This window comes from Mustela nigripes, chromosome 12 (assembly GCF_022355385.1).
Source record: "Mustela nigripes isolate SB6536 chromosome 12, MUSNIG.SB6536, whole genome shotgun sequence".
NCBI classification, from domain to species: Eukaryota; Metazoa; Chordata; class Mammalia; order Carnivora; family Mustelidae; genus Mustela; species Mustela nigripes.
This window is the reverse complement of record NC_081568.1, coordinates 84,627,923-84,640,093: the sequence shown is the minus strand read 5'-3', so window position 1 is coordinate 84,640,093 and position 12,171 is coordinate 84,627,923. Positions and strand designations below refer to the sequence as shown.

General features: G+C 39.4%; 1 protein-coding gene across 2 annotated transcripts in view; it reads left to right on the top strand.

Annotated features, from left to right (window-relative positions):
* Positions 1-12,171, top strand: part of PLPP1 (phospholipid phosphatase 1) — a 95,437-nt gene that overhangs the window by 61,937 nt on the left and 21,329 nt on the right. For both annotated transcript variants that reach the window (XM_059417875.1, XM_059417874.1), the window contains exon 3: positions 4,131-4,411. In XM_059417875.1, the coding sequence (XP_059273858.1) occupies positions 4,131-4,411 (281 nt within the window). The remainder of the gene's footprint in view (positions 1-4,130; positions 4,412-12,171) is intronic.

Sequence of the window (12,171 nt, the reverse complement as noted above, 5' to 3'; positions counted from 1 at the left end):
GACTCAGTTTGTTTTGTGAGATTAAGAGTCACTTATGGTTTGTCTCCCTCCTAATCCCATCTTGTTTCATTTATTCTTCTCCTACCCCCTTATTAAATAATATCTTTTTTTTTAAATGTGTGTTTCTGAATTTAAAGTTTTTAGTAGGATACTTAGTTGCGAATAGAGTTGCCCCTCAAACAAGATGGGGTTAAGGGACACTGATACCTGATGCAGTCAGAAATTGGTGTTAAAAATTTGGACTCCCCCAAAACTTAACTACTAAGAGCCTGGTTGCCTGGAAGCCTTACTGAGAACATAAAGAATCAATTAGCACATATTTTTTTTATGTTACATGTATTACACAATAAAGTCAGCTAGAGAAATGAAAATGTTAGTAAAATCCTAAAGAGAGAATACATTTACAGTACTGTATAATAAAAGTGGACTCACTCAGTTGAAACACGTGCTGTTAAAGGGTCAGCTGTAGTAGCTCGGTCCAGAAAAGATGCTCCCTTGGAGTACTCGAACCCTGCTGCAGATGGACTTGTCTTTTAGTTCGGTTTGACTTTGTGTCTCAGTCAAAAGGATGCTGCACAAGCAAAACTACCGAAATCCAGTACAGACCAGGGGCCTGCAGCAGGACGGCACTCTGATGGCCAGGCTCCTGGAGTGTAGGTGTGGCCTGCATGAGTGAAGGACCTGACTAGAACCCTCAGTGAGCAAGAACTCATTATTTGTATTTAATAAATTCCTAAGTTTTGACAATTTCACCATCAGCTCTGAGAAAGTTATCTCTGTGTTTAATAAAGCAATTACAAATTAAGTGTAGGTTTCTTAAAAAAGAACAGACTTTTTAAAGGTGCTATGAAAGTACTATTTTTATATCAGCCATATCAGCCAACACTGCACAGGCTGATAGTTTTATGTACTAACTTAAAAAAATTTTCACTTTGTTTATTAACTCCCCTGATTGGAGCACTTGGTTAGACATGTAAAAAAAAAAAATGTTTAATTTTATTAACTAAAAAGTGAATCAGTTCTTTAAAAAAAAAAAGTGAGGACTGTGATTCAGACTTCCTACCAGGTCTTTGACCAGGCTTACAGATGATCCACAGTGATTGAGGGAGCCTGGTGGAGAACCAGAGTTAGTAGAGCTTCTCAGAAGCCATGGGAGAATTTCAATAAGGAGAAATAATCAGTGATGTCAAATACCGTGAGAGGTTAAGGTAAATGAGAGTTGATAAATACCTGTTTAATCCATTTTGACTTTTGAAAAAGATTCCGTAGAATAAAGGGAATGAAAGTAGTTTAAGATATTTAGGAAGAAGTAGAAGTACACCAGTGATTTTAGACTACACTTTTGGGAAGGTGGGTCCTGAAGGGGAGGCATATAACACAGGGACAGTATAGAGATGTATAAAATCGTCTGGGTTGATGGAGCTATAAAAGAGATGGTGAGAAAATATTGTAGTGCCTAGGTTTTAAATGGTTTGAATTACATATATTTGGGTAATTATTAGCTTTGATCTTCAAAAGCATTTTGTTTTAATCCCCCAGACACTATCTTTAGTTCTTTAATAATTTATCCTATCTTTGGAGTATAAATAATGCATAAGAAGTGATCCCAGCTATAAGATAAGGCCACAGTCAGCTTAAGTGTAGACTTCACCAAAGACTAAGCATTGGCATAAATGGCTCAAAGGGCAGGACAAAGTGTTAAAATGAAACAAAAATATGGCTGTCATGAGTAGTGAAATGCTCAGACACATCCCTACATTTAGAAAGTCGGTTTAGAACTTGTCTCTTGTCTGTCTCAGTGAGGATGGAGGGCATAATAAAAAACAATACACGTTGACCAGCATTGGTCAGCTTTAGAGTCCCCCTGCCCTTTCCCAGCATCAAGGATTTTAAGTTTCAGCTTACCTTTGTGAATCAGTTTGTCATCTGTGCCCATGGCTCTGAATTGTCCTAGTGAGCTGACTTTCTGTCCCCAGTGTTGAGAACCAGGGTTTGGGTGGCCCTAAAGAATTGGAAAATAATTGAGTGCTTACACTCTTAAGAACAGCTGATGGCTGAAGTGTGAGAGTTTCAGCTGCTCAAATTGTGGTTGATTGGTGTAATTGGTATATATTGTAAATGATCAAAGAACAACTCCATAATGAAACACGAGAGAAATCCTCTCTTGGTGCACATCTCTAAAGGCAGTTGCTGGGACACCTTAATAGTCAGAGGAGACAGTATATATTTTAATACATGGGTCACGAGGGCCGGTTGGAAGAACCTAAGTGCAGTTGCAGAGTGTGGTATCCCTAGAAGTGCACATGGCTTTTCTCTTCTGAGAGACCTCTTCTCAGGAAAGTATCTGATTAACTCATTCACATTAGTTACTGCAATGGGGGAATATATTTTTCTGGGGCTTAATGTTTAAGGGTGTTTACTTTTTACCCATGAAGCACCCCTTTCAATTAAAAAATTTTTTTTTTGAGATTTTATTTATTTATTCAACAGAGATCACAAGTAGGCAGAGAGGCAGGCGGAGAGAGAGGGGGAAGCAGGCTCCCTGCCGAACAGAGAGCCCGTTGAGGGGCTCGATCCCAGGACTCTGAGACCATGACCTGAGCCGAAGGCAGAGGCTTTAACCCACTGAGCCACCCAGGCGCCCCTCAATTAGAATTTCTAACCACCTACTCTGTTGAGGCCACTATGGTGGTACTAGGTTTTTATTCGATGACTAAAACTTGATTCTTGCTTTTCTGGGATTCATAGTCGTCAGAGTTTTAACATTCTAATTACAGAGCCATGGAGCTAAATGAAGAAAGAATTTTTGGCGTTAGGTTTTGTTTTTCTTTTTCCTTTAAAGATTTTATTTCTTTATCTGACAGAGAGCACAAGGTGGGAGCAGCAGGCAGAGGGAGAGGAAGAAGCAGGCTTCTCGCTGAGTGGGGAGTCTGATGTGGGGCTCGATTCCGGGACCTGGGATCGTGACAGATGCTTGGCCACTGAGCCACCCAGACCACCAAGTGCTCCTTTAGTGTTAGGTTCTTAAAAGCTCTTTTAGGAGGCAATCATTTATTTTACCTACAATAAGGTTCACCATGAAAATAATTAATCCACACTAAATGGAAATGTTTGAATGTTTTATACGATTGTTCATGTAAATTTAAGGTGAAGCAGCAAAACTAGTACTTAAGAAAAATTTCGTGAGTTCTATCTCCTCACTTCCCCAACATAAATAAGCAAGCTGATTCTTCTTGTTCTACTATTTATTTTGGTCACAGGTAGCTAGAATATGGATTATTTTATCAGCAGGTGTAATTTTGTACAAATTTTCTCCTCAGTATTTTTTGGATTTCTTAAGGTCTGTGAATTGTCAAGTACTGGGAAGGCTTTTCATGCCTTTAAACTCATTATAGCAGCATATGCTGGCTGACACACACTCTACTAGAATCTGGGAAGGCCTTGTCTTCACTTTTAGTGAGAAATAAAGTCAGTGAAAAATAAAGAGGGAAGAGTCACTTGAAATGTTTTCATGGAGAAGGAGAGCATCAAATGTGTGTTTGGTCTGTTAATGAGACTTGTTAAGTCTTATAAAGTCTGTTGAGTCTTGTTAACCAGGCCTCGGGTTCTGGAAACTCAGGGCTGGGAGGCTCTGTCTGCTGGTTTCAGTGTTAGATCCCTGCTTTTATATTAGTTAGTTTACTCCCTGAAACTATTTTACTTCTTAAAATATGATGGATGTTTTTGATTCAGAGCAATTTTGGTTAAGAAGTACTGCCAGATCAAAAGTACTTACACAGGGGATACTCTAATTAGGAAAATTTGTGTTATTTGAACAAACCATGGTTTTTCTCATTCATGATACATAGTTGCTTATTAAAATTCATTTTATTTGAGTACCAGAAAAGAAATAAGGTCTTATTGTTTCAGGTAGATTTGAAATTATTTTGGCCATTGTTTTATAAGCAGATCTGACTCCTTTTTTCATGGTTTAGAATTAGATATCCTGACTCTGCATTTGCAAATAAAAAAAGGGGAGTGTTTTTAAAATTTATTTTATTGTGATATAAAAATTTTTTTTCTATTTTTTTAATTTTGTTTAAAGTGCCCAGTTGCTGTTTTAACATACTATTTTTCTGTTTCTTTTTCAGATGATTATTGGAGAAGTCCTGTCTGTTTACTATAACCTCTTGCACTCGAATTCCTTTATCAGGAATAACTACATAGCCACTATTTACAAAGCCATTGGAACATTTTTATTTGGTGCAGCTGCTAGTCAGTCCCTGACTGACATTGCCAAGTATTCAATAGGCAGACTGCGCCCTCACTTCCTGGATGTTTGTGACCTAGATTGGTCAAAAATCAACTGCAGTGTTGGTTACATTGAAAACTACATATGTCGAGGAAATGCACGGAAAGTGAAGGAGGGCAGGTGCGTGTTAAAACTTCAATGTTCGTTTTATCTTGTGTATTCCTGGAAAAGAAGGTTTCTTTACTTGCTTAGGGAGAGCCGCTAGTATAATTACTGGGAGGTTAACTGAGTTCATATTTTGACTTGTTATCTCTACTTTTTCTTTTTTCCCCATTTTACCCCTACTTTCTGTGTAAGAGCCTTTCAATGCAAGTCTTCCCATCTCTCATGAATAATTAAAATGAACTTCATAGGTCATATAGTGCAGGGCCAACAGACTTTTTCTTAAGGCACCAGGTAGGAAATATTTTAGGTTTTGTGGGCCATTTGGTTAATTTGACATCTGTACTGTTGTACCAGGAAAAAACAGCCATAGACAGTCCTTGAACGGATGGGTGTGGTTACATTCCAATAAAAGTTTATTAACAGAAACAAGCTGCTCCAGGGGTTATAGTTTGCTGACCCTCCACGTAGTCCAGCCTTGTATTAAGTTCTGCTCTGTCTCTTAGTATTCTTAGAGTATATTTTTGGTAAGGAAATTTCATACATTGACAGCTTTAGGACTTCAGGTTGCCTTCTTATAATGACCTTGTTAGGCTCCTTTCTACATGTGGCACGCTATTAGGCATGAATGAAATACAGTGTTTGCAACCCAAAAGGTCCAACTCCTTTAATGTATAGATGAGCAAATGAAGGCCCAGTAACATTAGATAAAGCCACTAGGGGCACCTGGGTGGTTCAGTCCATTAAGCATCTGCTTTAGGCTCATGTTGTGATCCCATGGTCCTGGGATTGAGCCCCGCATTGGCTCCCTGCTCGGTGGGAAGCCAGCTTCTCCCTCTCTCTCTGCCCCCCACCCCCAGCTCATGCTCCCTCACTTCCTTTCTTTCTTTCTCAAGTAAATAAATAAAAATCTTAAAAAAAACCAAAAAGCCACAATTCCTCATCTCAAGTTTCAGAATTATCAGCCTTACTTTTTTTTTTTTTTAAGTATATTTTAAAAAAAATACACTCTAAGAATACTAAGAGACAGAGCAGAACTTAATACAAGGCTGGACTACGTGGAGGGTCAGCAAACTATAACCCCTGGAGCAGCCTGTTTCTGTTAATAAACTTTTATTGGAATAAACTTTTCTATACGATTGTTGTTCTCATGTTCTAAAATAGCTATCACTTTAATTACTCATCAACCAACAGATACTTTTTCTGGGTAAAACACCCTTTGACTGTTCTTTATACATGACTCACAGGTACTTCATTGTCCTTGTTGGTTCTCTTATAAGCTACACTGGCCTTAGTAGCCCCCAATTTTTGCATGTAGTGGAGATAAAAAAAAACACTTTATTTAACCAAGAGTATATACTGTGCTGTGTGCATGAGATCTGGCCATGAGCTAGGTAGTTCTGGTTCTCATCTTCATGGAGCTTAGTCTAGCACAGAGGACTTAAATTTAAAAAGTGATGGTGGTGGAAGAGAATCTCCTTATTGATAACAAGGCCAGAGAATAGAGAGGCTGTTGGATGGCAAAGCTTAATGAATGAAGGAGGGAGGAATGGCTAATGCAGTAGGCAATTAATAGTGGAAGGCAGTACTGTTGATTTGAGGTTAGGTAAGAAGGCATTTTTTAACAGGACTGGGGAAGAATGGTCCAGAAATGGCTTTGAGGAGTGATGAACTTACCAACACCAGCACTGGGCTCTGAGGGTGTGAGATGTGGAGATCTCATTCTCTGCTCTTATACCACTGCAGTGTCCTAGGGAAAGGTCTCAGATTTAACAACTAGGAGATGCAGTGACTTTTGGTAGAGAGTTTGAAGACTCAGAGAAACTCAGAGAAATACAGAGGACTATCCATGCCTATGTCTCCAGTAACATCTCCTGCATCACCACAATAGGAAAACTCTAACATTTTCTCTTGTCACAGTATTTAAGAAAGTCGGGTGATAAGGGCTTACCTAATGTCCCGAAAATATCATTATAACTGATTATTTAAGAAAATAGTTTCTTGGGACGCCTGGGTGGCTCAGTTGGTTAAGCAGCTGCCTTCGGCTCAGGTCATGATCCCAGCGTCCTGGGATCGAGTCCCACATCGGGCTTCTTGCTCGGCAGGGAGCCTGCTTCTCCCTCTGCCTCTGCCTACCATTCTGTCTGCCTGTGCTCGCTCTCTCCCCCTCTCTCTCTCTGATAAATAAATAAAATCTTTAAAAAAAAAAGAAAAGAAAAGAAAAAAAAAGAAAATAGTTTCTTCACACATATATTATTTCTCTGGTTTGGGTACATACATTTTAGCTCAAAAATTTCTTATAATAGTATGTCTTATTGAGAGATTTTTCTTTCTTACATGAGCCATTTGGACAAAACGTGATATATAATTGATTTTAAATGACATAAATATGATTACATTTTCCAGTCCATGTATGTTCTATTATATATGTATTGCTAGTGTATCTAAATTGACCAAGATATACTATACTATACTATACTATAATATAATATGGTACTTTTGACTTAAGTATACATAGTTTTTTACCCATTACACTTTAAAAGTTTCTTCAGCCTCCCATATTTTCAGTGAGATCTGTTGATAAGCTTTAGGGTTCTGAAGTGAGAAGGAAAATCAAATCTAGAAATGAAATTTTAAGAAAACTTTGTATCTTCCAAGAAAAAAATGGGATTTCCATTGGTATTTCCAGAATGAGTTAGTTGTTGCCACAGTTCCAGAGTTTTATAACTCTGGTTCATAACTGTGGCTTTGCATTGCTGTTCTGCTGTGAAGGCTAATTTCATTGGATTCAGGCTTTCCTATTGCTTTTCTCTTGAATTTTTAGGTTGGGATGCCAAAAATACAAAAACATTTCAGTCTAGACATTGTCTGTAATGTATTAGGATCATAGTGTAATTTCCCCCTCTAATTTATTTATCTCCACAGCCTGTCCCCTGTACGTTTATTTTAATTATAAAATTATAATGCTTGACATTGGAAAGAAAGGAACATAGGCACCCGAAATGAGTCATTTTTGTTGACTATAAATGAGTCAGAGTTACATCTGAGGGTGAGAGTACTCTCTTACAATTTTGGCTTTTGGTCTCGATATTCGTTTTCTTATTTCCTTCTATTCCTCTCTCTGCCTTTCCTTTATATGTGCACACTCTGGTGCTCTTGTATCACTGATGTCAGAGGACTTTTACCAGGCTTCATTTGTGGCCCTGGGTCCTAAATATAGAAGTGAAAACATAAATGGATTAGAGTAGCATACTTATTAATTCCTTATTAGCTCCTATTCATTGTTTAAAATTAATACCTGGGCATTTACTATAAACGAAAAGGGCTGTACTTGTAAATTTGGGACATCCAGCTGCTCTTGCTTATGCCAATGAGAATGGCAGTCCTTTCCATTTGTGGGGGAAAAAAAATTACTAATGAGCACAGGCAGTTCAGACCTATAGCACTCTGCCCAGGTAAAGATTCTCTTTAGGGACTCCTTAGATCAGTGTCTCTCAAATGTTAGTGGTTCATTGGAAACACATATTTCAACGTTTCATCCTCAGGTGGGGTGGGAGGTGAGGATATGTATTTCTAACACACTCCCAGATGTTGCTACCTCTGTGCTTGATCTCAGGACCGCACTTTGTGAGCCAGTGCTTAAAATCCCCAGGATGATGGGAACACGACCTCACATGGTATCTGTAACGTTAGGATGTTTGGCAGGGTGAATTTAAGATTGTGCACAACTAGCTGTGTTCCCAAATGACCTATCACTGCCACCAACTCAGGAACCTAGCCGGTAAGCCCTGGTGCTACTGGGGCCAGTTGCTCTGTGCCAGGAAACCCAAGGGGGCTGGACAAATCGGAAGCACAGCTCCTGGCGGGGTTTGCCAACACTTTTGCGGCACAAAACTACAATAAACTGGTGGTGAGAGTAGTCACCAACTCAAGAGATGATGGTTTGGAAAAGAGAAAGGGAGAAATTTAGGGTGCTACCTACAAGGAGCTTGGTGATAGGCTCAGGCTTTTACCCACTGACCTCTCCATCAGCATGGCAGACACCTTGTCCGAGTTACAGGGAGAGGTCAGGATGGAGTGCCTGCAAGAGAACAGGCAGGGAGGGCATGGTCATCGGAGGGGGGAATCACCGCACCATCATGGGCCGGGAAGGGGACGTGTGGGATGTGGTCGTGTAGGCATTCCATTGCTATCTGGGTTTTTCCCATCTGGCATTTGGGATGTTCAGGTCTTCGCAAAATGTCATTGCCAGTGCCTGGAAAGTCTGGTAAGAAATAAGCACAATGGATTTTCGTTGGAGCATCAGTTAAGCAGTCTTGCCTATTTCTGGCTTTAACTGTCGGGGTCTGTAGTTGAGTAAGACAGCTCACTAACAGCTGCTCTGTTTTTGATACTACAGTATGGAAACTTGTCTTCTCTGAGAAATTCACTTTTTTCTGGCTTTTATTTAAATTCTGTTTGCTTAAGGGTAGACTCAGCATTCCTAATCAATTCTGAGCAATTGGTCTTTGGCTATATAAATTAGATATCCAAAATAAATTTACTTCTTTTGGATTATGGCAGCTTTGTATTATTTAGATGTTTAATTGTGATATGTTTGGTTAAATGTGAGGCACAATTTTCCTTTTGTCTTTTTTTAATGCAAACCCTGTACAGGTAAATACAGCTGAATTTTGAGGGAGTGCCTTCTATAATAGTAAAACCCCATTGTAATCAGACTGACTAGCTGTGGTGTTAAGTACCTGGCAAAACCTGCTTTACACTTTGAGAGAATGGCTGCTTCTTTGTGGTCTAATTGTAGACATTACTGGACACTTCATGCATTCAGGAAGATTTATTCAGGCTTATCTAAACTTCCCGTGTGTATATGTCAGTAAACTAGCAGACAACCTTCATTTTATTCTTATATCTCCCGGGAGATAGCAACACATAGAATGAAAGAGGGGATCATTTTAAAAGATCCTTTACCCTGTGAATGAACATTAGCTCTTAGTGTATATAAAAGCAATTTGGCTTGAAGGCCAGCACCAATTTCCACCTCCTCTGTTCTGAATGTTAGCACGTGACACTTCTGGTTGCAGCTGCGACTCTTTCTTCAGTCTGGCTGTGACTCTGTTTGCCCCAAAATTTCTTACACTTCAGTCACATTGGAATCCTGTGGAGAGTTTGTTACAATACAAGATAGCTGGGCCTCACCCCTAGAGTTTCTGATTCAATGAGTCTGCATGCCAGGGAGCCCAAAAATTTTCGTTCCTAAAACATTCACAGATGGTGCTATGGCTGCTGACCTGAGAATCACAACTTCAGCCCCGCCATGAAGTTACTAAATTCAACTAACATCTATTGCTGTTAAGTCCTAGTCACTGTGGGTGTTACCTCCCCAAGCGCACACGTTGCTCTCGTGGGCTCACTGCACAGGCGCTGAGACGTGTTTGGAGACGGTGTGTGTGATAGATACGTGCCTTGAAGGAGTGAAGATGAAATGATGAAATTGGAGGATAATAATACTGCTTCCAGTAGAGGGGCATTTCGGAGGATAAGTAAGGTCTTAACGTTTAGAATTAGGACGGGGTATGTTTCAGGATGCAGGGAGCAGTAGGGTCACAGGCAGGCAGGTAGGCGGGAGGCTTAGGGTATACAGGCAGTGTTTTACTGGATTTAGCTTCAGTAAAACCAGCATAATCTTCAGGGTTTTGTCAGCAGTTTGTTAATTTTTAAGGCAATCTGGGGCACTTAAGGCTGATGAAACTTCTTTGTTTAGAAATAAAAGTGAAGTCACACCACATGATACCTAGTTAAATAGCTGTACACATTCTTACGCATACTTTTGATTTAGCCTATGTTGCATTTATACATTCCATATAATTTTGTTTTGATGTGGAATAAAAGCAAAAGTTTTTTTTTCTCCCTTGAGATTTGGCTTGGTGCCTGATTGTCTTTCCTGAATGTATAATCAGTTGACTTGACATGTGGCTTTATTTTGGTCAAGGTATAGACTTGCAAAGACAAGATCCTTTCTTTACTTTCAGTGACTTCCTGCCACTATCTGTTGGTAAATACATGTATATCCTAATTTATTTTAAAACCAACCCCCCCCCCCCATAATAACACCCTTTAAGTTTAGATATTCGGTATTTCATGCCATTTCACAGCAGTGCTGTGCATTAAATATTAATGGGCTTCTAAATCATATGAACACATCATCAGCTGTTGACTTTCTATTGATGCTTTGTACCTTCACTTTAGAACTCTTGAATTCCCCAGTGCCAGCTTTGAAATATGACAAAAAAAGGTGGGGGGGCACCTGATTGGCTTAGTTGTTAAGTGTCTGCCTTCAGCTCAGGTCATGATCCCAGGGTCCTGGGATCCAGCCCCACATCAGACTCCCTGCTCAGCGGGAAGCCTGCTTCTCCCTCTCCCACTCCCCCTGCTTGTGTTCCCTCTCTTGCTGTGTCTCTCTCTGTCAAATAAATAAAATCTTAAAAAAAAAAAGAAAAAAAGAAAAAAAAAGTCATGTAGTTACATTAGTCCTTTTTCCAGATAAAAATATAATGGATGGAGGGACAGCCCCAAATGGCTCACTTGGTTGGGTGTGTGCCTTTGGCTGAGGTCATGATTCCAGGGTGCTGGGATTGAGCCCCACATTGGGCTCCCTGTTCAGTGGGAAATCTGCTTCTCCCTCTCCCTTCTGCCTCTCTCCCTTACTTGGGCTTTTTCTCTTTCTCTCTCTCTCAAATAAATAAAATCCTAAAAAGAAATATATTTGAGTGGTGTAAGCCTGAGTTTCCATTTAGAATAAATATAAACAGCATGCATTCAGTATTTTTACTTAATTAGAAAATAAATATTTTTCTTGAGGGGTAGGATGTGAGTTGAATTTGTGAAAAGTAAAACAAACCTGATGTATGGATTCTGTTGGCTTGTGTGATTCTTCAGTGTTTTTCCCGTTTTAAGTAGTCTTTATAATAAGAAAGTAGGAAAATCATTAACATTCTTTTGAGGTGACTGTCTCCACAGAGTGACCAAACTCTTGACTTAATCCCAGGTGTTTTCCTAATCAAGCTCAAAATTACCTTTCTTCTCACTCCTCTCCCCTTGCCATTCAAAGTGTGGTCCTCTGCTCTGACCAGCAGGATGGACATCACCCGGGAGCTTGGTAGAGAGGTATAATCTTGGACCCCACTTCTGGTCTGCTCAACAAACTCTCCAATTTATGTTATAAATGAGTTTACATATGCACTTGAGAGCAAGATTATAGGATTGTTTAATCTTTTTCTTTTATGTTTATATCCTGTTAACCATAATATTTTCTTATGTAATCTACTACAACTACATTGTATTGCTTCTGAGGTAATGTTTGGAAATTTATGAAGATGGACAGTTTTCAGTATTTTTGATTTATTGAAGAATAGAATTGAATCCTTAAAAATGAAGAAACTCTTCCAAGGCAATGGAAAGTAGGATTCAGGCAGTACCTAAAACCTTGTTATTTGTCATCCCTTGTTTTTGTTTTATTTTGTCTTTGTTTTTTGCCCACTTACATTTTTTTTAAGTATATATATATATATATATTAAAGATTTTTTCTTTATTTATCTGACAGAGATCACAAGTAGGCAGAGAGGCAGGCAGAGAGAGAGGAGGAAGCAGGCTCCCTGCAGAGCAGAGAGCCCGATGTGGGGCTCGATCCCAGGACCCTGGGATCACGACCCGAGCCGAAGGCAGAGGCTTAACCCACTGAGCCACCCAGGTGCCCCAAGATTATATTTTTAAGTAATCC